Raw genomic sequence first — 25213 nt, forward strand, 5'->3', positions numbered from 1 at the left:
TTAAGAGGAAAGGATTAAAATGTAAAGAGATAGAGATAGGAGGAAGGAAAGAGCGTGGTGCAGGGAGAGCGACACCCTGGAGCAAGAAGAAAATAGGAAAGGTGGGCACGGTCGCAGAAGTCCGAGCACGGGGCGCCACTCAGTCAGAGCTCTTGTCGGCGTCAGGAGATGGCGTAGGGCGAGCCAGTTGGCCAGAGCTGCGCTGTCGTCGGAGATCGCGGGGGCACAACCAGTCGGCACGAAATCCAGTGAGCGAGTCCTCGGTTATATATGCAAAAATTTGCATGTATTTCAGGAGGCGTATTCGGCATGGCCTAGACAATAAATAAAAAATACCGACACTTACTTTTTATCACACATAATTGCAATCACTTTATTATTTCTTATTCATAAGAGGTTGTCTTCTAGCATGACAATACCATGTCTACAGAGTAGGAGCTTAGCTTGTAAGTGGCGCATGTTGCGAAATTTTATTTTCACAACATAACAGACGCTGACGTGATGGAATGGTCTCGCAGCACATTAAAATATAAATGTGCTGTAGCTGTTTGAGCTCAGATAGTCAAAACCCCAAGTTTAGAAACACCGAAACGAGGATCATTGAATAAAATGGCTGATGCCTTCGTCACAGCAATTGGTGTAGCGCGAAAGTGAAACATGTTTTTACAAAAGTAATGCTTATTGTGCAGTGATACAGCCGATCTCGCAGAATGTGTAACGGTGTTTGGCGTGGAGGCAGCGACATTGTCGCCTAGTTAAATATCTTCATCACAACGACTAACGTACATAATTGTTACCTGACGATTATGTGCGTTACCTAACAATTATGGTAAATAAATTTTAACTTATATACTTTGACGCAGCGAATCGTGAATTAGGCGCAACGATTAAATTGGAAGCACATGAAATACCCTGCTCCACGATATGCTCTTTTTCACACTGTCGGTAGGTAACTAGAGAAGCGGCGTGGTTTGCGCTCGTGAGTAATATGGTAACCGACACCGGTGCTTCTGCTTACACTGCCACACTATTTGCTTGAGCGACACGGGAGGAAGTTGCACTTATACAGCCACTCAATGTACCAGTGGTGCATTGGCGGAAAGTGCTCTGATGGGGTAGCGCCGACTAATGGAAGTGCTGAAATAAGCACTGCCGAAAAGCAAGGATTTCGACAGGGAAATTTTCATGTCTGGGTGGAGTGATACAGAGGCTAGCAGGATGCGGAACGCCTGCAAGCGTTGAAGGCTTAACCTATAGGGAGAATCTCAGATGCTAGCGTAGCCTGTGTTTTTCAATGGCCTTCATGTTCGAGCGCCGGCCTGCAATCTCCGAGGCCATGCTTTCACCGGGAACGTCTTGAAATAATCTTTATCGACGCTAGTATCATGTCACATTAGTTCATTTTCACGCTCACAGACTGCGGCACCAACTCACTCTACCTAGCCTCACCAACATAGAGCACTTTGTGAGCATGTGTGAGAGGTAGAAGAAACGTTTGTGTGGAGCCATGTATCTGCCTCGGTAGCTTTGTCGGTGGACCACCGGGTGCCTATCATCGCCGTCAAGAAGTCATGAGCTTAATTCCCGGTGGGGGAACTTTCACTTATAGTTTTTCTCATCCGTTAGCGTCAATTTTATTAACGTTATATCTGCGACGCCACTACGTCAAAAAGGTTTTGGTGGACCTCGGCACTAACACTATCTTGTTACAAACTCCTGATTAGACGTAAAATTAAGGAGCGACACCATCTTTCTGCAAAACCAATCAACTATGTTTGTATTGTTAGAATAGAGATTATGCAAAGAATGGGCATTCACGTTTCATAAAATGAAACATGGGAAACTGTAAATTTTTTGCATAGTCAAAAAGCTCCCAAAGCTTGTCGCTCTTCAATAATCACATTATTATTCTTGTGCGCTGGCCCGTCAGAGATACACAACCGAAAGTATACCGCACATGCGTACAAGAAATAAATCATTATCAGAATCTTTCCGCAGGCCGGAAATGAGTTGGCCGAGTCGATTTATTATTGAGCAGCCATCGGTTGGAACAAGTGGGGCAGGTGCTCGACTGTTTACACTAACCTCACGGGATTGAGTCCAGGCCACGTTTCGATGAAGACAAAATGCCATAGATTCGCGCACTTACATGTTGATGCACGTTAAAGTACACTAGAAGACTAACGTTGTCAAAATTTTTGGAGCCCTCCACTATGGCGTGTCTTGTAATGATACCTTTGTTTTTTAATGTAAAAAAATAATTGTTTTTATTTGTCATCCCAATGGTGCAGGTTCCCTTAGAGTTGCCATGTTTGATGTGACTGCACCAACTCGCTTTGTGATCACTCCATCAAAATTGTCTAAAAAGTCCACCTCAGTAATTTTGGCGTGCCAAATTTAAGAGAAATATTATTTATGAAGTCAAAGAAAAACCATTACTGTGATCTTCGTCACATTCTGTGTGAATAAAATATATTAGGATCAAGTTGTGGTGGCCAGAATGTTTTATCACATAAAAATAATAATGCACTGATTGTCATACACTGAAAAATATAACGAAAAGAGAATTTGTTTCAAATAGTCAACAGCTTGAACATAATGTCAGCTCACGTTGGCATTTCAAAGGAAGCCCTTTAGATATATCCTATGTTAGTTGTTTTTGAGGAATATTTGACGTCGGAATCCTAGAAACGTACTACATATGATGCTCGACAGAAATGTGTGCGTGAATTCCGAAATATAGTTTGGCTCCGTGGTTACATTTGAAGGTACAAAGGATCATATGGGATGCGTATAAAAGATAATTATTGAAACCAGTCATGCCTGTGTAGCTTATCAAGAGCTTTGGTATCAAAATAAAAAAGAACAAAATTTACACCATCCATCTTCCCAAAGGGAACTCTGATGGGTTGCGAAGAAGCAGCCTTGAGCATGGGTGGCGTCATGGGTTGATGCGAGTGCTGCGATAAGCGCTAGAACATTCGTTTGAAGTGATGGCTGGCGTAGGTCTTGGGGCGCGTACAGATATGTTTCAATGCGTACGTTAGGCGCGCGTTAGGTTTATTGTGTGTTTACCAACGAGTCGGCGGTGCAGCGAGTGGCGGTCTTGGTAGCGGAGTGAGCGCCGGTAACGGCAGGAGTTGCGGGTGAACGGACGAGGCGGCAGCTGCAGGCGCTGCGTTCGCTAAGCTGAGCGTGCGGCAGACGAGGGAGAAAGTGAAGTCAGCGCGCACTGTGAGAGGAGCGTGATGTGAGCCCGCAGCTGCGGCATGACCTACTTGGCAAAGCTCCAACGCCTGCGGTGAGGGCAACGCGTTGCACGCGTTCGTATAGAAGCGTGTAGGTATGGCGTTACACATGTGAGTCAAGCAGCTGCTTCGCATTTAAAAGTGAGAGAAAGACGAAACTATGACGACAGCTATGATATGATGTTCGTAGGCTACATACAGCCTGCGCGCCACGTGTTTGGAACCACTTACTTATGCAGTAAGTGCATTTCCCTTGCGGACGTTACTAACGCCGTGTCATCACATGTACATACATCTGTACATTCTTGCGTCATAAAACTGAGGTAATCACACTACTAAAAGCAACTTTCCTTTACTGCTTATAGCCCCGCAGCGGTGGTCTAGTGGTCAAGTTACTCGGCTGCTGTCCCGTAGGTCACGGGGTCCAATCCCAGCGGCGTCGGCTGCATTTTTGATGGAGGCTAAAATGCTGTAGGCCCGTGTGCTCACATTTGAGTGCACGTAAAGAACCTTAGGTGTTCAAAATTTCAGGAGGCAGCCACTACGGTGCCTCTCATAATCATATGGTGGTTTGGGGATGTTAAGCCCCACATTTAAATCAATCAATTACAGCTTATAACATGACGCTCATAAAACGTCATCAATCAAAATACTGCCTTTGAAGAATTCGTGGAAACACTGTGTAATGCATTAAGGCAAGTTATTTTTACTGCATTGAGACTGGTGGTGTGCTCTACATTCTCGTACGTCTCAAATAAACCTGATATTACAAGCTACACATTTCGATCTGTGCCGAGCCAGTGTAGAAATAGCGCTGACACGAATTTCAAGTATATTCGGGTGATCGGCAGAACCCCTGCTTAGGGTATCGTAGTGCTTAAGATTGTGTTGAGTACCACGATAGCTAGGTGAGTTAGTTGGTATCTCACAAGTAAATCTTTGAGCGTAAATTAACTGCGTGGAACTAACAAAGAAAAACACAGACCACAAGTGCCAGAATACTACCTTAAAACCGCAATTTCGGGTTCTGTATCGAGAGGGTGCCATCGCCGTCACGTGTCAGCACAAGTCTAGTATATCACGGAAAGATGGCAACTCGCGACATACAAACAGCTGTAGCTTGTTTTCTGTCAGTCACAGTTGATTCACGTCAACAACGTGGACAAAACAACAAGCATTACTCAAGGGCACAGACTTTACACGGTAGTCGTGCCTTCTTAGAGTAACGGCGTGGCTCTACTCTTTCATCAATAACACATCAACAAGGCGAACATCCATGGTCAGACTGGTAAGTAAGTGTCCGAAAAATCGCACAAGCTCCACATTGCTGGATCAAGCAAGTCCAGCATTCACACTTTCCGGGTGAGCTTGCAGCGCTGTCATTTGAAAAACCTCTGCCTACTTCACCGCACCACCTACTCTGCATTCATTCGCGATGACGACCAAACTTTAAGAAAGGGGGGAGGGGGCATCTCGAAATTTGTCCGGCTACTTGTAAGTTCGCCACCCTGCCATACTTCCTCCTCACGGTGTGGTCACAGAGCTACTGATTCAGGCCACTCAAGATAGAATGCCTCACTCAGACGTTGATCTCGCTGTCGTCGAATTGAGAGAACGTGTTTGCGTGCTGTATGGTAAAAAAAGTCGTAAAGTCCACATTTAGCAGTTGTTTGGTGCGGTGAAGGCATAACATTACGCCAGAAGCAGCACCTACGGCATCGTTTTTACGAGACAAAGGGAAGGCTATTTGCGGCTATCGGCGTGGAATTTTGTGGGCCACTTTACTACCATACAGCAAAAAAATATTTGCTCTAGGGCCTATGTAGCCGTCTTCTCATACGCTGTGACACGCGCTCTGCACCTTGACTTCACTACGGGCATGGTTGAGGGATTTTTACAATATTTCTAAGCAAACTGTTTATGCGTGTTTTCCAGCGCTCTGAGCAAAATGCGAACACTGTTATACCATATCTCACAGTACTATATGTGAGCGGTTGAACTATCATAAGAACAATATATATTAACAATTTAATAACGTGTTCATACTAGCCGTGTAGTGTGACGGTGATCACTGTGGAAGTGTACCAATGCCACCACACCCTTTTAGATCACTTTTACAGTATGGCTAGGAGATCTCTGCACTAATAACGGACGTGCTCGCAGTAAGGAACATGTGTGTGTGGCCTGAGGGCCCGGGACATCACTACAAGCCTTCGGCTGCCAGCGCCATCCTGGGCGGAGCCCCCAGGCAGAATGAAGGGTCAAAATGGCCTCTTCTCAGCCTTATCAGGATATGTTTAAATAAAGTCAATCTCACTCAGTCACTCACGAAAATAAATGTCACTGCATATTCTGATTTATTTTTAGAGCGAAATCTCTATTACGCCACGTTTCCCAAAGGTGTCAGTCGCATCTCAATGGTCTTGAGTTGCTAGAGAGCAAGTGTGGCAAATATGACGTCACGGTGAGTCAGTCGCTGCAGAGAGGCTTCACAGCTGGCAAGAAGCCTCAGTGCCATGACAACATGTGGCCAGGCGAAGGTGATCAAGCAACTGACGCTCGCGTGTCGCTCCTTGTGTTTTTCCACTACCTACACTCATTCCCAGTGGTTGTCGTTACGTCACCTGTCCGACCAGGTAATGTAACAATCGTAACAGATGCAGTAAGAATCTGTTTTTCTGCTATGTAGGGACGCTTGCACTTCCTGCTCGTTATTCTGGCACAGTGAGAAGTGCTAGAGAGTTGGAAGGCTAGGCTCAAGAAAAAAAATTCAGCAAATCAAACAGTGAAACGTGAAAGGGCCGTGTTTCACTCAGTATATGTTCGTAACTCCGCCAGTGTTTGCTGTAGACTATACTGGAAGGGCAACGTAAAGACTGCTGTGAGAGGTCTGAGTGGTTCATGATTTCTTTGATGCTGCGTAACAGTCGTTTTGTCGCGCTCGTTCTCCCCATGAATAACGTGCCAATTTCGCCGTCTGTACGTGCTCGTCAGCGCAAGTGACAGTCTAAATATCGCCATTGAATAGACTACGCCAGACGGTCGACTATATATATATAATCTTCATTCAAAAAGGGAAATATGCCTACTGAAGCACCGTAGCGAAGGCAGGCTAGATTTAAAACTTAGTTCTGGTCCCCAAGATCATTTTTCTCAGGTTTCGAAAAACATGAAAAAGGCACATCATCGGATTGCCAGTATAGCCTTACTCTAATAAATCGCTGTATGCATAGCCTTCGCAAAACCAAGCCAAACATATTTCGCTCGTGATCACTAGGTCTACAATAGTTCCACCACAGTTAAGTTTGCGCTACCCGAAGATAGAAGATGTTCACGCTTTGATTGTTATGATGTGTGGCCTGAATAAATCGGTAATTAAGGTATTTAGCGAATACTTACTACTCGTACAGTGGTGAAAACTGCCGCGTGGAGTTCAACGACTGCCGTTGTGAAGTTCTGAGACCAATAAATGTCATTTCCGTATGAATTGTCCGTATGTAGATATATTTCAATTGAGACATTTCCTTAAGCACATCAATCGAGGGTAATGTCCCATTTCGATCTCTTTTTGAAGACTATAATAACAAAACCTTTCTTTTAGGTATACAATCTCGAATGACCTCAAGCCACGTTTTAGGGAACATGTCGAGGAAGATCCAGCGTTGACCCTACAGCAGTGAAATGAACTTCACCACAATTCACCCGTGCAAATGGCAACACGATTTGTGATAACAAAATAGTTTGACCAAACGTCAATCTTTTCTTGCCATGTCGATAGGGAATATTGATGTAAGGTCATGGGATTTTACGAATCGAAATACTCACTACATTAACACGCAACATCCACGCGATATATTGCGGAAATTGTTTGAGACTTAAAGACTGCTCTAAAGGTGCAGGGAAGCTGCCAGCTGCGACTGACTGCTGTAAACGCGCAGGTTATTCAAAGAAGTACCTGCTCGAAGTTGCTAACTTCGCATGCTTAATCCTTGGTAGATCTGTTAAAATGTCCTATTCGTGTCTAGCTTGTTACTTAACTGCGACGAAGCTCAGCGAGTGGCAGTAGGGTCAATTTCGAAATTCCTAATTATGGGCACCATGACGAGGCATGGGGAGACCTGAAAGACTCTATATGCATGCAAAATTTAGCTTGTCGCATGTATTTCACAAGTGCCCACATATAGGAAAACACGCTTCTTCATTAGACTCAATACTGCTTACATTGTAGAGTTCTTGTTCACCTGAAAAAGATATGGCCTTCATGACGGCGAACTTAAGCAGAAGACTGGACGTGGGACATGCCAGTGTACTCGGGCGTAAATGGGTATACCAAAGTGGCCCTTTGGACTGTGTCTTGGGCCAGCAAGTGTTGTTTACAAAAATGAATGTCGCGCAACGGAACAGGTGCACAGTTTTGAATAACTCAGTAAGCAATTGCACAAGGTAACGAGCTTGAAATGTCACTATCCAGAGATCACTTTTTTTGCTTTTTACTTGGCGTCGTTTAATTTTTACAACAAAGGCACAGGGAAGCTGCCAGCTGCGACTGACTGCCGTAAACGAGCAGGTTGTTTAAGGAAGTGCCTGCTCGAAGTTGCTAACTTCGCATGCCTAATGCATGATAGAGAGCATGCAGGAAGCAAAGTGTATAGCTTTGTTTTGGAACTTTTAGTGCCGTGTGAGCTTGTAACACTTCTCGGAAATAAGCGATACCATATCACAAAACAAGTACAACAGAAACAGCCCCTCCTAATTGTTTCATGAGAGGAGTTAGTAGCGTGTTTCTGAATGATTAAGGCAAATCAAAATGTCACACACATCCCTCGACCTGATTGTACTTACCCTTTCATTTCTGACGTACGTCAATGGGCAGATGCGGTGGTGGGAACATTGCTGACCACATAGTGTTTATGCTGTGATCAAAGTGCAAAATGCAAGCAGTGAAATGTGGAGTGGTTGAAGCCTGTTTTAATAAGGCCCACCTGCGAGTTCCTACAAAGCATTTGATATAGCAGGGATGATGGGTAAGTGGTGCCTTGTATCTTCTTTTGTTATAGTAACACGTGAGGCTGCAGATGAACATGCATACTGAGTAAAAGGTGGTATACTAAGCTATGTTAAAAAAAACAGAACAATTAACCATACACACGCCTAATCAAATATAGAAATAGTTACGCCAGATTTAACCAAGGTTATCCTTATAGTTACACGAATAAATCCCAGCTATATATTTACAGGAATTTTTACGCATTATTGTTTCACTCTGCTGCCTGTGCGATTAGCGCTATTAGAAGACTTTATTGATATACCAACTAAAAATATGAGAAACACCAAGCCCTAAATTTTTGTAAATTTCGATGTATTTTTAGGCACTTACGGCGTTTTAAAAGAAATGTGATGGTAATAGGAAGGGAACAGACAGCATGACCGAGATAACGTACCAATAATCGGATTTCAAACCCAAAACAAGCTGTTTGCGAGCCAATAACTTTCATTTCAGAGTGAATTAGCACTAAGCCTGTATTCAGGTTTTGTTCTGCGAGCTTGTGGAATGGTTTTAGTAAGAGAGAGAGAGAATAAACGTTTATTATACTGCCCGTAACTAAAGTTGGTGCGTTCCTTCGTCTAGAGCTCCCCTGGCTATAGCGGCTCCCTGGGCCTGGTTCAGGGTTGCCAATTGGCTTCCCAAGGCCTGATTTGAGAGTCGCGTCTTTGCGCTTGTATGAGCTTCGTGTGCTTGTATGAACGTGTGTGCGTGTATGAGCGTCAAGTTTGCCACAACCGGACGCGAGGGACAGCTGTAAGTAATGTGTGTAAGTGTGCGTACCCCTCTGCACCAGAGCACTCATCTTGATATTCGTAAGGGTGTATTTTAGAAAGTGTGCATATAGGTTGGGGTACGTGTTCGTCTGGAGACGGCGCCAGTCTCTCGATTGTGCTCTGTTTAGCTTCGGGTGAGGTGGCAGCTATAGTGCATCGCTCCAGCCGTTGACCTTCGAGCATGTTCCCTTGGCCACTTGGTCGCTCATTGTAGGCAGATAATAAGGTGTCGTCTATACACGCGCCTGTCACCCGGTATGTACTTGCGTGAGGAGGTTGGTCACCCCGTTCATTAACAGAAACACCCGTATGCACCGGGTACCAAATGATGCCGTGGTCAGACACGATGTGTTAGCCGAAGATTCTTAGAACAGTTCATGATATCGTAACACGCATGTAAAGTCGACATGCTGTTTGTGAATACGTGAGGATGGTGGAGTTTGACCTGAGTGAGTGAAACAACTTTATTGACGATCCGGCATAAAGGGGGAAGGGGTAGGGGGATTAAAGCGAGCCACTAGCGTGCTCGGACGTCCCGGAGCAGCAACCTACTCGCGTCAAACCTGTGGGGGCGCCGCTTTCGGCCGCTGGCGTTCCAGGATGCTAAGCACGTGCTGGACCACGTCTCTTTGATTGCCTTGCTCTCGGCTGATGATTTTGCTGCTTATGGCAGTTGGCATTACTTTTTGGTTACCCGACGGTGGTGCACAGTCCCAAAGGAGGTGTCTCTGGGTGGCTCGTGCCTTCTTGCAGTGTTGGCATACATCAGTGGTGTAAACCTCCCGGCAAATGTGCTTTGCCCAGACGGGGTCCATATTGCTTGTACTTGCAGCTGCCGTAGTGTGGCTGCTTCTCTGCGTTGTAGGTCTCGGTTAGGCGGTGGGTAGAGGCGTCTGCTCGTTCTGTACCACTGCAGAACGTCGGCGTAGGTTGTGATAAAATACTTTCCGTCTTCGGCATCGGGTCGTTGCGGCTCCGAGGAATGCGTTGACAGAGACCCGCGGCTAGTTAGCGTGTGTGCCTCCGTATCTGCCTCCTCGTTGCGGTTCGGGCCCACGTCCAGCTCCCCGGCGTGCGCAGGGAACCACTTGACGAGTTTGACCTCGCTTGTCCGCATCACTGATGGCCAGGGCAATGGCAGTGGCCTCAGCTGTTGCAACGGAAGATGTGCGTACTATCGCTGCTGCCACCAGCTTTCCTCTTTTACTGGCCACTGCCATGTACGTGCGCGACCCACCTGTAGTGGTACGAGCCTTCCGAATGTTGTTTTGCGCCTGTGAGAACACTCGTTTCTGCTCTCACCACCGCAGCGCTGAACGACGGCACAGAGAAACTGCTCGCAAAAGGCATTAGCCGGCAGCGCGTATTCAATATCGTGGTTAATTTAGTGGCCTCATTTTTACCTGTGATTGCATATCGGCTGTTTTTGTACAGAACAGGCCAGATGACATAGCAATATGGTTGTCTTCACGGTTATTGCTGCTATACGTGAGCAGCTTTTCCTACATTGGGGACTACATCAGGACTCTTGTTTGAGTTAGTTGCATACGACGGCGGATGACTGGCAACGGTGCTTGACTGATGACCCGAAGCTTGCGTGTTCGCTCCCAGCCACGGCGCCAGCGTTTGGTGGAGGCGAATTGGTGGAGGCCTGCACACTGTGCGATGTTAGTGCACGTTAAAGAGCACCAGATGTTGAAAACTCTTGGAGCTCTCCACTACAACGTTTTTCAAAATCATATCCTGCTTTCGCGACTTAAAACCACCACTAATATAATGTGTGAGTTCTAAGGTTTATTATCAGGAACCAGCGTTTCAGCGCAAATCAGAAGAGGGCGAAAACCAACGAACATCAAGAAACAGACTAGGACTTAGAAGTCAAGGTTCGCCAGTGTAATGTTCTTTCTTGGCCTTCGTCGTCGTCTGTTTCGCCCAGAAAATAAAAAAAAATCTCGCCGAGGAACTTCGATGCCAAGTCAGCGAGATGAACTGTACACATCTGCAATCCAGTACGTGCGTCACGCAAAGCATTCTGAGCTGTCACTATGCGTGACGTCATCATCACAACCTGAAAGCGACATGGTACACCGATCTTCTTGTGTGGTGACCTCAACACTAACACGGTGGAAGAGCACTGCCGCTACTGATTCACCCTTAATCACTACTGGTTAGGACTGAAGATGAAAACAAGGCCCACGGCGCGACAGCATTCTTGATATCACGCTTGTGAACATGGCCAGTAATCGAGTACTACGACCACTAGATCACCGTGGCGGGTTGAAGACCAGCATTGACAGGTTCAATATTGTGTGACCGACGGTAGAATTCTTCTAGTGTCACACCTTGTTAGCTGCGGAATGATTGAGGGGTTTGAAGATACGCCTTACACAAATCGTGCACTGTTAAATCGTTATTATTCTAATGGGCAACAGCATCCACACCAGCTTTCAGGTACGCGGGTTACCTTACGTAAAAATCGTGAACGATCTTTACGTAAATTTGATACTTCGCAAATTCGCAAAAAAATCGATACTTCGCAAATTGTTGAATTATAGTTTGCTCGGTTCTTTGCAACTGTACTTGGGGAAAGCACCCCCCAATGTTTCAGAAAGGCGAACGTCAAAAACACATACATACATTGTTTAATACGCAGTCTGAGGGCCCACTAACCACAGATTGAAGCATGACAGGCAAAGAAGTAGGCAATGTGAGCGGGGGAAAATTCAAGGACGCTTAACCTTAGCCTTTCAAAATGAATTCCTATTGTGCTTCACGTAAAAATGTAAGCTTAAGTAACCTTGAGTTTTCCTTTCGTTCACTATTTATATATTGATGCACAGATCTCCATAATGTGCTGCGTCCATAGGCGTATACTTTCATTTGTAATTAGCGTTCGCTACACTGTATGTAGGGTGGAGAATCTTTGAAATATATCCAGTACGGTAAAAATATTTTATGACAATTCCACTTTATCTACTTAAAGATGCCACGCATCTCTGACAAAATACCTAATGAATGACAGCAAAGATCACAGAAAACATCATCTTGCGTCACTGAGCTTGCTAGGCTCTGGAAAGACACTATAGTCACTCTACATATGTAATAAAACAAAATCATAACTCCCTGTAGTTTTGTTATTGACCCGGTAATAATGGGATCAATATCCCGAATAGACTGTAATGGGATGTTCGTCTTAATCCAAAGATGCTCCTCAGTTTTTCTGTTTGTGGCACGGTTTACTTTCTCGCGTGTATTTATTTCTACAAATAAATCAATATTTTCATAATTTTCAGATTTTGCACAGCCCTCAAGAATTACAAAGTCGTTGTGTGTTGCTACACTGCTAACTACAGCGTTTTGGATGATCGGCTCCTGCCACTCAAGTGCGTAAGAGTTTTTATTGTGCTGCTATGAAACTTCCCCCGAAAATCGCAGTCGGGAGAAATGCGTGTCTGCAAGAAACATAAGGAACCGGTGTTCCTTGTGTTCACTATGTAGTAGAACTATAATACATGTTGATACTATTTGATGAGAGTTGACGTGAGAAAATTAGGACATGATTATGAGGGAAGCTGTAGTTAGGGCTCCGACAACTTGACCCCCTGGGGTTTTTGAACGTGCTCATAAACCTGAGCACACAGGCTCGAAGTATTTTCGTTTCCGTAGATTATGCGGCCGTGGTCGCTAGGATTCAATCCCGTCAACGGCAGGTTAGTACTTGAGTGCTGTAACCACAGGACCGCCATGATGGGTGATATACAACACAGTATTGTCAATATTACTACCGTTACACTGAAGTGTATATTCCTGTGTGCTGACACTCAAGCTACCTTTTACTATAGTGACCATTTTAAAGGAGATGCGGGGTCGTACATAGCGCTGAGTCAGTGCTTTAAGAGAGCACAAGTGGTGGGTGAGGAGAGGGCAAGCGGCCAGGTGTAATCTTGGAGGCAGTGGTTTCGCGGTTGGGTAACCGCATTTTTTGAAATACAGCGCGACGCTGCATGTCTCCTGTCGCACTGAGCCAACATCAGCTGCATGTGCTATGCTAGAAAATTTCAATGCTTATCGCAGAATGAAAGACGCCCATAGAGTTTGTACACGTGAGTGTACAGAGTAGCGTGCTGTTGCATGTTGGGGCACGTACTTGCCAGCATACATAAGGTTGTAGTCTGTATAAATTGCAGCCGAACTCTTTTGCCAAATGACAATTCATGTGTAGGCTACTCTTGATGACTGTACAGGGAACTATATACTTTAAAATTACAGGACTCATAAATGAGAAACAGACACAGCGGTAATATGGACTGTACCTTCATTTTTATGCAGTATTCCTAATATACCGAGTGTCCACTAAATTTTAAGACTGTCTCCTCAAAACGTTATTCTGAAGGTGAACAAGGCTCCCACACCGGAGCCTTGCTCACAATGAAGTTAAATGTATGGGAATATATATGAAAATTCCGCAAGCATCAAGCATACACGCGGCAAAGTTTACATCATTGTGGTTGAGGGCAAGCCTGGGGTCATCTGTATTTTCAATAATTCGAGATGGAGACGCGAAGACAACTTTTCGTCTTTTTCAATGATGTGGCATTGTCACAATTGATTACGTGGTCCGTCGTTTCTGCGTGTTTTGCCAATGCATTAGATGAAGCGTTGTTTTTCTTGATACCGTAGCGATGTTATTTCACTGTTTGCTAGAAACTTCTTGTCTCGTCCACCTAAACGTGATTGCGTTAGGCGCTAGGGACGCTCCATACAGCTGAGGGATACTTTTCTTCCGGCAGTTTTTGGGGCGCAGCACCTCAGGGTGTTGTCTTGTTCGTTGTGCGTTATCCAGCTCAGGACGTACAAGGTACCCACTTACGTGCACTGTAACGTCCATCAAGTAGGGCAACACACACTATGTAGTTCATCATTTGGTAACAAGTGAGGTACTCGCGACACATCTGTCAGACATGTACATTTTGTGCTGTGGTTCATGACGATTAATATTAGCCTATTCAAAACTACACATTATGTTTCTGCCATGGATCAATATGTACGTGAACGCACTCTCACCCGCGAAATGCAACGTAAATGCAGAAAATAAGCTAGTCCAGAGACGAGAGTTCGGGAAGCAGTGCTAAAGCGGCAATGTCGGGAACAATCTGCTACTCCGGTGGAGGGAGCATGGCATGCTGCGGCTCAACGTCTACGCAGACAGCAAGCTACCACTAGTCAAGAAGAGAAACATTCGCGCGTAGTGGAAGCGCTTGGAAGACTCATACCTCTGCCAACACCTACGTAGAAAGAAAATGCTTGTATAACTGGTCTTTGCCAGCTTCAGGCTACATCCTATTGAAGAACCATTGGCTCTTCATGCCACAACAAAGTCACAGCATACACATGGAGTGAATGATGATGAGTGAGGTGAGGCGTCCGTCCGTCTGTCCGTCCATGTGTCCATCCATTCGTGCATGCGTCCATGCGTCCGATCGCGTTCGAGAATGCAGACGGCGTGCGGGTAACAGCGACGAGAAACGAGTCAAGGAAACCGAGCACAAGCGTATTCAACGCACCTGCCGTTCCACTTCGTTCATGTCGTCATTCGCCACGTACGACGACTATTCAGGAGATTGAGAGAGGCAGACAGAGGCACACGTTCTCCGCGCACTCAGGCCAAGCGCGCGCAGCAGCCAAACAGTCAGTAGCGGAACTTTAAAGAGTAGTGGCAAAAACGCCATCCAGAAAGTTAGACGAGAAATGGTCATCTATTTCTTTTGCCGTCTTTTCTTTCTCGTCTCTTCTTCTCTCGGTTGAGCGTGACTCGTGGCAACGTTAGACTAAGAGGAGCTTCGTCCCAAGAACAAGAAAAGCAATACTGAAGGCAAAAAGGAATATCAAACACGACATAGGAATTGTAACGAATAAAACATTGTGCTCTACACATGCACTGTCACTCATTTACTTGTGTGAATGGGCGGGTGATATAATTTACCAGTGCTTCGCCCACTCTTCGTAATTCACTTCATGAAGATTCGCGGGATTTTCCTTCCGCATTCACCAGCGAGTATTCATTTTAGCTTGTGTGCTGAGACGTAGGTGATTTGTATATTGTAGTTGCTGAATAACCGGGCCAACGTCTCGATGATTCAAGTCACACAGGCTACTAGTGCCCCCTTTTGGGCTCGAAGCCCTTTAGGGTCTAGGTCTGCTCAGTATGCGTTGTCCGCGCTCCCAGTGACGATGACGCTGATGACGAGGAAGAATAAGCGTTTTCTAGACCACACATTCTCCTTTTGCCATGAATGAAAACAAATGCGAACGCACTGTTGCACGCGAAAGGCACCGAGGACGCAGCCAACAAGCTTCTCCGGAAGCGCGAGTTCGCGGAGAAGCGGCAAAGCGATGACAACAAAACAAGCTGTTATCCGGAAGTGAGAGCGCTGCATGTGGCTGCTCAACGTCTACACGGACAGCAAGCTACCCTTGAGGTTTGGAGCAGTGAAGGGCAACGTTGACAACAAGCTGCTACCCTGGAGTTCAGGATATATGAAGTGGCGGATCGACGACAAGAACACATTGTATGAACTATACACCTGTTTTATCACTGATTCACATGCGTATGTGGGCAATGTTACGGGTGATTTACGGTAAGAGTGATCCTAGTGCTTCCCCGAGTTGTCATAATTCACTTGATGAACATGCATAGATCCCTTGAGGCACGTTAATTTGTCCTGGTGAGCATGACAGTCTGTTTTCAATACATCGAATAAGAAAATCCGGGTATCTGCTAAAGATAAGGTCACGATGTGCCTTCAGTACGTTGGCTGTTACATCTTGTGTTTTTAAGCAAATGCGGTTCGCCAGAAGCAGCACTGACCAAACCACAGACGTTGTTATCGCTGGCTGAATGCACGGTGTTAAAACTTCAAATAACGACCAGTGTGGGGGGATTTTCTGTGCACGCAGGAAAATAGCACATGATTGTTGCAATTAATCAGTACACTAAAGAAAGATGGTGTACCATGCTGTTTCTTCTCGGCGGTGCACTTGACAGCTCTATTCATGTTATTCAGAGGATCCATGGTTGCTTTTAAGGGTGAAGCTTTTTAGAATCGAGCCTTGTTGGCGTTCATACTACTCCACAATACTAAAACCCATACCGAACACCAGCACAATGACAAACGAAAGCATCTGTATAGAAAAACTACTTCATGTGTATATCAATCAAGTACATGACAGCACAGTACATGATCACCTGCGCCGTCCATTGGTTTGTCCTTCCGTGCATCTGTACATTCGTCATCCGTCCGTGCGTTCAAACAGCCGCCCGTCTGTCAGTTCGTCCGCCCACCTGTTCGTTCATGCGTCCGTACGCCCGTCCGTTCTTTATACTAGCCGGCGACTTCGACGTCGAAATTATGAACCTTAGGACTTCCCCATTCACTTGGCGGAGATTCGTGGATTTTGCCTTAAACAGCACTTCCGCACCAGAATTCATAGCAACATCAAATCACCAGGACGATCTCTTAGACTGACATTCCACCTTTGCCGTCGCCGCCGGGCGAAGCAAAACTACAGGTCTGCGCTCATGGCGAGCGCAGGTGCCACGACAGATGGCGCACGTTGCGCCAGGATGCACGACAACCTCAATTCACCCTATCATTTGCCTACTGGTTGCTTCATTGCGTTGCCTGGGTTTACGTGGTGCGCGTGCCAGCAGCGAGATCCGGCGCGTAGTCGTGACAACACCGTGATCGTGACTCGTGCCCTACGCGCAAAAAAAGCACGCGTCCGCAATGCACTTCGGGAATCGCAAGAAGAAAGCGCACGTGGTCGGGCTTAGCATGCGAGTTACAAAAACCAACAAGAACGGGAACCGTTTCAGCGCCAAATACGGCCGGCCAGGCTCTCGGCAAAAAAAAAGTGTGTCCGTTTTTCAAGAAATGCACGTGGACCGAACAGGAGAAGCAGCTGTAAAACGACGAAGTAGGCCCCCTCGCCTCAACACTGGTGCCTACAGTCGTTTCAGACGCTAATTTACCGGAGCGCACTTTCGGACACAATTGCCGCGTAAGTGATTGAGCTTGGTTGAAGAACTATCTGTCTCGCATCAGTAGTATTCGCAACGAGGAAAAACGTGAATTCGCAGTCGGAGCGCTCGCGAAAGCGTTCCTCCCCAGTGCAAACGAGCACGCCGAGTTTTAATTGACCAAAGCGTGCAACGGATCGCATAGGCGGGACAACGTGCCGCCGTTCAGCATGACGAATGACTTTTACTGCGCGCTGAAACCGCGTCACTTTTCAAGGCTGAATTCATTGAAGAATGGCTAATTTCACCCCTAATTACCTTCGTGCGCATCTGCCATCTTACTAAAGTAGCAGCACAATACGGTATCAAGGGACAGTGCGTCAACGTGCTGGGAGATATTCAAAAGAAGTGTGGCTCACCGTGTAATCTGGCAAACAACGTAGATATTTACATTACCATCAAACAGTTTCGCACCTCAAGTCGAGTTTTCTGGCAAGGCGTTGTAATCAAGCTTTGCAAGAGACCGATACTACAACTCAAGGCAGTCTTCTTCGGTATCATTCAAAAACCATAGATTTTGGAATAAAATGGTCCTAATAGAAAGTCTCAAAAAGTTGATAGTCTTGTGCTTCCAATTTTTATGGAGCTTCCCTCATCAGTTCATCAGTTCTATTCGTACACACGATCATTGCTTGTTCTTGTTGTGGTTGGTTTTCCTTCTTTTTTTGCAACGATTCGAACACGTCACCTGTTTTTTTTTTTTGGGGGGGGGGGGGGGGCACAAATTTATGTTTTTCAATCGCTCTGTAACACGGTGCATTAACGAGTAACGAGAACCAGAGACTGGAATTAACCATAGCAGGACGGACCAGTTGAATTCTTAGCACTAAGCGCGCTAAAATGTCTCTGTGTATTGTCGTTGTGTGTCTGTGCAATGTTCTGTGTAGAAAATTGCCATGACAGAGAAGGTTCGTAACGTTTGCGTGCGCGTGGCTAACAAAGTTAATGCCAATTAAGAGAAGACGTATAAGTATGCTACCAACAACAATTTTCAAGACAATTGGACAATTTGAACTCTAGGTATGATCGGAAAGAAGAAGTAGAGAAATAAACCCAAGCAAACTAAACTGAAAGCCCTAAGAACAGCGGAGTGCTTGATCTAGGGAAACAAATAAGCTCTCACGGTCTTGTAACTCGTCTCGTCTAACTTTCATCATCAGGAAGTGACAGTTCGCGTGCGGCGACGACTTTTTCGAAGGCGAGCTCACGCACAAAGGTGGCACATGTCCCGCGTGCAGTGTCGGCTCAAAAGCCACCGTAAGGCCTCATGTTTGAAAACTGCCTTGCGCCGTCTCAGGTGGCGACGGTGTCCAGTAGCCGGTTGTTCCTCTTCCGCATCTCTCACAGCAGGATCCATGACCGGTGCCGGTAGCGCCAGGTAGATACCTCGGCTCCCGGGCCTCGCAACGAACAGGCACGAGGAGCTCCGCGAAGAGCACTTTCGTCAGGCCTGTCCTGGCGGGAGCCACCGTCTGAACCACTAGCCACCAGGCCCTCGCTAAGCAGGGCCAAGAGAATATTGAAGGAGGGGTTCCGGCGTGTTTTATTGGATTCGGCTCAGCCGTCTGCGCGTTCCGCATGTGCTTCCACTTGTCTTCCTTTCTTTTTCATTCTTCCGTTCTCTTGCCACCACCGCGTGTGCCACGTGTCGCTGGCTCGTCTTCATGTCACCGTCTTTTCCCACGTGTGTACACGCTTTGCCTAAAAAACACCATTATCATTCTCGTTTGATGCAACTTCCAGATTCAATGTATTTTTGGCTGTGGGAAATTTATCCAAACCTAGGACACTGTTTTTTTTTTGTAGTGGGGTCATGCACATGAAAGAGTGATTCATCACCAGTCACAATTTCTTCAACCATTCTGAGCAATATTCTGCCATTTATGCCTGCTCCTAACGGGAAGACACCCGGTTGTCTTTTTGCTCGTTTTCAAATTGGGGGCACAACTTTGTTTCATGATATTACCCTTGCTGGTGTTCATCGCCTGCATAATCCTCCTGAGAGACTGACAGCCGTTTTCAGACAGTTTTTCTCACACTTCAATAATTATAATTGTTACCCGATGGTCAGGTGTACGGTCACCCGTGATCGCCTCCTGACCCTGATGAAAGCATTGATGAAACACAAGAATGTTCACTCATATGAAGCACGACTGCTGTAAGCTGTTTCAACAATGTCCATGGTCTCCATACCGGTTTTTCCCAGTTTTGTGCAAAAGTTGATGACCACTTTCTGCTCCACTTTGCTATCTATGAGGAACAAATAAAAACAAAACGCTGTTGACTGAAATTACCAAGACCCACAAAATTCCCACCGAAATTCCGGGAATTCATTTGCTCTTAAAAGCGGAGAGTGATAACCACTTGGTATTTTCCTTGGCTATCCTGCGGTGCCAGGCTTGAACGTTAGTAGACACACTTTGTACAAATCTCTATGGTTCCGACACACCTATAACAATAGATGTGTCAGTGAACGCTGGAGAACTAAAGCTATATTTCAAAATGTAAGTTTTTTATCTGGAAACAGTCGTATGGTCTCCATTTATCAGCATCCGCCTTACGATCAGCATGTCTCCATTTCAAAAACCCGGTCGTGGTGGGCAGGTAATAAATTACTCTTGTCTGGCAGCATCAAAAGGACGCGCGAGGTTTTTATGGATATATTTGCCGAGTTCATTCATGAGACACGACTTGGTTCACTCGCACATAGCTTTCCGGAGCGAATATAATCACTGTAGTGCTACATTAACGGGCGACATTTCTTTGAAGCGTTGAGAAAAAATGTACATGTAAGGCGTCATCACTGCTATTCTTTGGGGTCTTTTTGTGGTTTTCCTGCTCCTCAAGTCAAGTACTACTTACATTTCTAGACCTATGAAGCCAGACATCATAGCTCACTCACAGAATCCTGCCTCATTCAGTCTCTGTTCGCTTTTTCTCACGCTTTGACTCACATGACACTCACGCCTACGAAGAAATATCTGCTTGCCTGTACCTGTCGGTTAAGTTCAGTTGAACTCCACCATTTGTCCCCTGCATTTCTTTCGGTGCAGCATTCTATGTCGTGTCGAAAAGTCGTGTTCCACAATTCAACGCTTTACACAGAACGCGAAATTCGTTTGAGATATATAATCTGAGTTTCCGCTGGACCAAGAAAACAGGAATGAGAAAATTTCAGTCGCAATAATGACCTACTATAGATTTCATGCTGTCCAAAGACTTCAATAAATATATCATGGCAAGTTTCTCAATTCCTTTCGAAGTTACCACTTAGATAGCAATGCTATGAGTTGACAATACATAGTAAAGTTACGCCCTTCGTGAGAGACATTTCAGTACGTACAACTACAAGTATAGGGAATACTAACTGATGGAAAGCACTAAATATGGGCTCCTTCAGGTAAATATAAAGTAATGTGTTTGTTTTAAATGAGGTACATGTGGCATGTTTGCTTTATTTTAATCAGTTGAGTTTCTATTGTGCATGGGGTCTACATCAGAAGAGAACAATAATAGCGTAGTCATTTCAGGTTTTCGTCAGAAGAGTTGCCTCCATACGAGTTTGTGATTTCACTCCCTGCTTGCCGGTTTGTGTATGCGGCAGCGGTAATTCCGTAAGTTATTTACGCAATGCGAGAGCCTTCAAGCCTGTGCGACCTGGAAAGACTAATTTTTTTAAGAGAAGGTTATGTGACTTTTGAGACCTAACCACTGCGTATACTCTCTTCGCTATTCTTGTGCGATGAATAGAACGTGTAAATATCAATATATAGCCGATGTATACATTGTACGCATGTGCATAAAAGCACAGTATATATTGTCGTGACGTCATAACAAAAGTATTGTAGTAGAGATCAAGATACCACAAGCAGGTCAGTTTTTTTTAGTGAAGCTCCTTAAACGTGGGTCTGTACATCCTCCGATGTATGTAGTAGTAGTAGGTAGCCACCAGTGGCTACCTACTACTATGTGCGAGATGGAGAGATCGTGGTACTTGGAGTGTTCACTAGAAGGACACACGGATGGACGGACAGACATACTAGCAGACGGACGAACGGATGAATGAAAGCACGGATGTATAGACGGATGGACGCACGAACGGACGGACAGACGGTTGATTGATTGATATGTGGGGTTTAACATCCCAAAACCACCATATGATTATGAGAGACGCCGTCGTGGAGGGTTCCGGAAATTTCGACCATCTGGTGTTTTTTAACGTGCACCCAAATCTGAGCACACGGGCCTACAACATTTCTGCCGCCATCAGAAATGCAGCCGCCGCAGCAAGGATTGGAACCCGCGACCTGCGGGTCAGCAGCCGAGTACCTTAGCCACTAGACCACCGCGGCGGACAGACGGATGGAAGGACTCACGGATGGACACATGGACGGATGCACGGACAGGTAAATGGACGGAAGCAAGAACGAACGGACGGACGGAAGCACGAGCGAGCTGACGGACCCTTCGCCCCATTTATCATCATTCATATCGTAGATAAGCTGTGATTTTTATAATAAAACGCGCAAGCAAGTTCTTTTTCTTCATCCTATGTATTGTCCTTTATAGCACATGCATAATTCTATCACCTTTCTTGTCTTGCCCAAGCACGTGATAATATGACACAAGTCTTGCCACGATTATTAAGCGGCTATATGTTCTATAAGGCTAGTAACACTCTTTTCAAGTTGATGCGACATATGAAAGCCGGTGCTTTAGCTTCCATTTAACTACTGCTCGTTACAAATTGCTGAAGGGGACTGAAAGAAGAATTGGCATCGCATTTATTGCGCCTCTTTAAGATGGATTCAGCTGACCTCTGGAAAAGCGTATTTTGGGCAGTGCACCGCTCAAACATTCATCATTCCGTAACTCGTGTACAAAGTCATCGCTCGTGTACGAAGACCGTCAGATTAGCATCTGCAACAAGGCTTTCCGCTGCAAATGTGCCCGACGTCGGGTGCTCTCTGAAAAAAAATTGTTTCTTACTTGAAGTATGTGAGAAATGCAGCATGGCTTGAACGATCATACTACGATAGAACGTTTCATTAAGGGTCCTTATTAACCAACATATGTTCAAGGATCCATGTATAATAATTAAATTTTGCTAACGATACTTGAATATAAATTGTGGTGATATGATCTCGTGTTTATCTTTCCTAAGTTCTCACTTCACAGCTACGACTTTCCAGAAATAGTTCCTTGTTTCCTACTTTGAGTTTTTTCTTCTGCTTGACAGCACTCATGTGTATGTTAACTAACCGGGAGTTTGCATTTGGTAATTGAAGACTGAAAAATGAGTTGTCATTGTCAACCTTTCTTGTAGGTGATCATTCAACTATTCCTGAAAAAGACCAGAACAGGACGAAGTACGTCAGAAATGTGAGTTATTTCTGGTATATACTTGGTTTTCAATCAAGACATTGACAGACAAACCCACTGTATCACACAAAATGTAATCAAGCTTCTTTATATTTTTATATCGCGCAGTTTGCTTTAGAATGTACATTTTGCCTCTCAGTATATATTGCGGTGAAGTGAAAACTTGGGATAGACAAAAATTGGATGTTTGCACTAAGAGATCGACAAGGAAGGCAAAATAACTGCCAATAGGGATAGAATAGGTAAAAATATTTGATATGTGGGGTTTAACGTCCCAAAACCACCATATGATTATGAGAGACACCGTAGTGGAGGGCTCCTGAAATTTAGAATAGGTAAAATAGCGGAGTTTTACAGAGATCTGTACAATAGGCAGGACAACCACAACCATCATATACGATAGCAGTAACCCAGTTGAAACCCCACCAGTAATAATAGAAGTCATAAAAGCCTTGGACAGCATGCAAACAGGCAATGCTTCTGGTGAGGATCAGGTAACATCAGATCTGCTGAAAGAGGGAGGATGAATTGTGTTAGAAAAACTAGCCACCCTGTTTACGAGCTGTCTCCTGACGAGAAGAGTACCAGAATCTTGGAAGGATGCCAACATCATCTTAATACATGAGAAAGGAAATGACAAGGACTTTAAGAATTACAGGCTGATTAGCTTGCTCTCTGTAGTATACAAGCTATTTACAAAGGTAATTGCTGACAGGATTAAGACAACATTAGAATTCAATCAACAAAGGAACAAGCAGGAATTCCAACAGGCCACTTAACAATCGACCACATTCATGCTATCCATCAGGTAATATAGAAAGGCTCAGAATGTAGCCAACCACTATGCATAGCCTTCTCAGATTACGAGAAGACGTTTGATTCAGTAGAAATATCAGCAGTCATGCAGACACTGCGGAATCAGGGCGTCAACGAAGCATATATAAACATGCTGGAAGAAATCTACAGGGAATCAATGGCTACCATTTTTTCATAAAGAAAGCAACTAAATACCAATCAAGAAGGGTGTAAGGAAGGGGTATAAAATTTCCCCAATGCTATTCACCACATGCGCACAGAAAGTTTTCAGAGGTCTAGAATGGTAACAGTTAGGTATAAAAGTTAATGGAGAGTACCCTAGTATCCTGCGCTTCGCCAATGACATTGCGTTGCTGAGTAACTCAGGGGATAAATTGCAATTCATAGTTATGGAGTTAGACAAGGAGAGCAGAAAGTTAGGTCTTAAATGTATTCTGCAGAAAACGAAAGTAATGCTCAACAACCTCGGAAAAGAGCAGCGCTTCGAGACAAGTATTAGCGCACTTGAAGTTATAAAATACTATGTCTGCTTGAGACAGGTAATAACCGAGGACCAGAACCACGAGATCGAAGTAACTAGAAGATTAAAAATGGGGGGGGGGGGGGAGCACATTCGGGAAGCACTCTCAAGTCATGTCAGATAGCCACTATCCCTCAAGAGGAAGGTATATAACAGCTGCATCTTGCCGATACTAAGCTACAGAACAGAGGCCTGGAGACTTACAAAGAGTCTTCAGCCTAAATTAGGAACGACGCAGCGAGCAAAAGAAAGGAAAATGGTAGGTGTAACCTTAAGAGACAAGAAGAGAACAAAGTGGATCAGGGAACAAACAGGGGTTAAGGATATCATAGTTGAAATCAAGAAGAGAAAATTGAAAGGGCCGAGCGTGTAGCGCATAGACAGGATAACTGCTGGTCATTAAGGGTAACTAACTGGATTCCCAGAGAAGGCAAGCGGGTTAGGGAGAGTCAGAAGGTTAGGTGGGTGGGCAGATGAGATTAAGACGTTTGTGGGCGTAAATTGGCAGCAGCAAGCACAGGACCGGGTTAACTGGTGGAACATGGGAGAGGCCTTTGTTCTGAAGTGGACGTAGTCAGGCTGATGGTGATGATAATGGCGTCAATACCCAGAAGATCACACTTAAAACAGGCATTCATGATTCTCGCACATATAGCTGCTATGATTTAACCTTGTTTTAAAAGAAATGCATCACTACCCGCAGTTCGTGGGATCAAATCCCGGTGGCGGCGGCTGCATTTTCGATCGAGGCGGAAATGTTGTAGGCCCATGTGCTCAGGTTTGAGTGCACGTTAAAGAACTCTAGGTGGTCTAAATTTCCGGAGCCCTCCAATACGGCGTCTCTCATAATCATATTGTGGTTTTGGGACGTTAAACCCCACATATCAATCATTATCAAGAAATGAATTACTGATTATGATGCAGTTACATGACGCGCTCTAAGTTACATTCAAACTTACACGCAATAAGGTTCGGGGAGCATCCACGGTCTTCTATATCAGAGATGCTGGCTAGGTTAGCAAGGAAGAGGACGAACTGGCACGGCACACAAACATATGGCTACGAAGGAATGAAATCTGAGACGATGAAGAGCCGGAGAAGCTGTCAGGCGCACAAGTGTGTTGGTCAACCATCCTGACTATTGCTTTTGCCCTTTTGTGCAACATATATGCAATTACCTTCGTGACATACTGGCGGGAGGTGTGGGGTACAGCAGCCAGTGGAGCTCTGCAGCCGACTTCGCGAAGCTTTGCGAACCATGGCTTACGTTGAGCTCTTCGCTTCAACTATCACCTTCTCCATTCACCGGGATATTTCCACCACACGTTTTCACAGCGCCCAAGGACG

General features: G+C 45.2%; 1 protein-coding gene across 1 annotated transcript in view; it reads left to right on the top strand.

Moving 5' to 3' along the window:
• Window positions 1-8123: 8123 nt before the first annotated feature.
• Window positions 8124-25213, top strand: part of LOC142767547 (uncharacterized) — an 82913-nt gene continuing 65823 nt past the window's right edge. The window contains exons 1-3 of the mRNA XM_075869440.1: window positions 8124-8272; window positions 12362-12451; window positions 22475-22530. Of these exons, the coding sequence (XP_075725555.1) occupies window positions 8266-8272; window positions 12362-12451; window positions 22475-22530 (153 nt within the window). The 5' untranslated portion in view covers window positions 8124-8265. The remainder of the gene's footprint in view (window positions 8273-12361; window positions 12452-22474; window positions 22531-25213) is intronic.

This window comes from Rhipicephalus microplus, chromosome 7 (assembly GCF_043290135.1).
Source record: "Rhipicephalus microplus isolate Deutch F79 chromosome 7, USDA_Rmic, whole genome shotgun sequence".
In the NCBI taxonomy this organism is placed as follows: domain Eukaryota; kingdom Metazoa; phylum Arthropoda; class Arachnida; order Ixodida; family Ixodidae; genus Rhipicephalus; species Rhipicephalus microplus.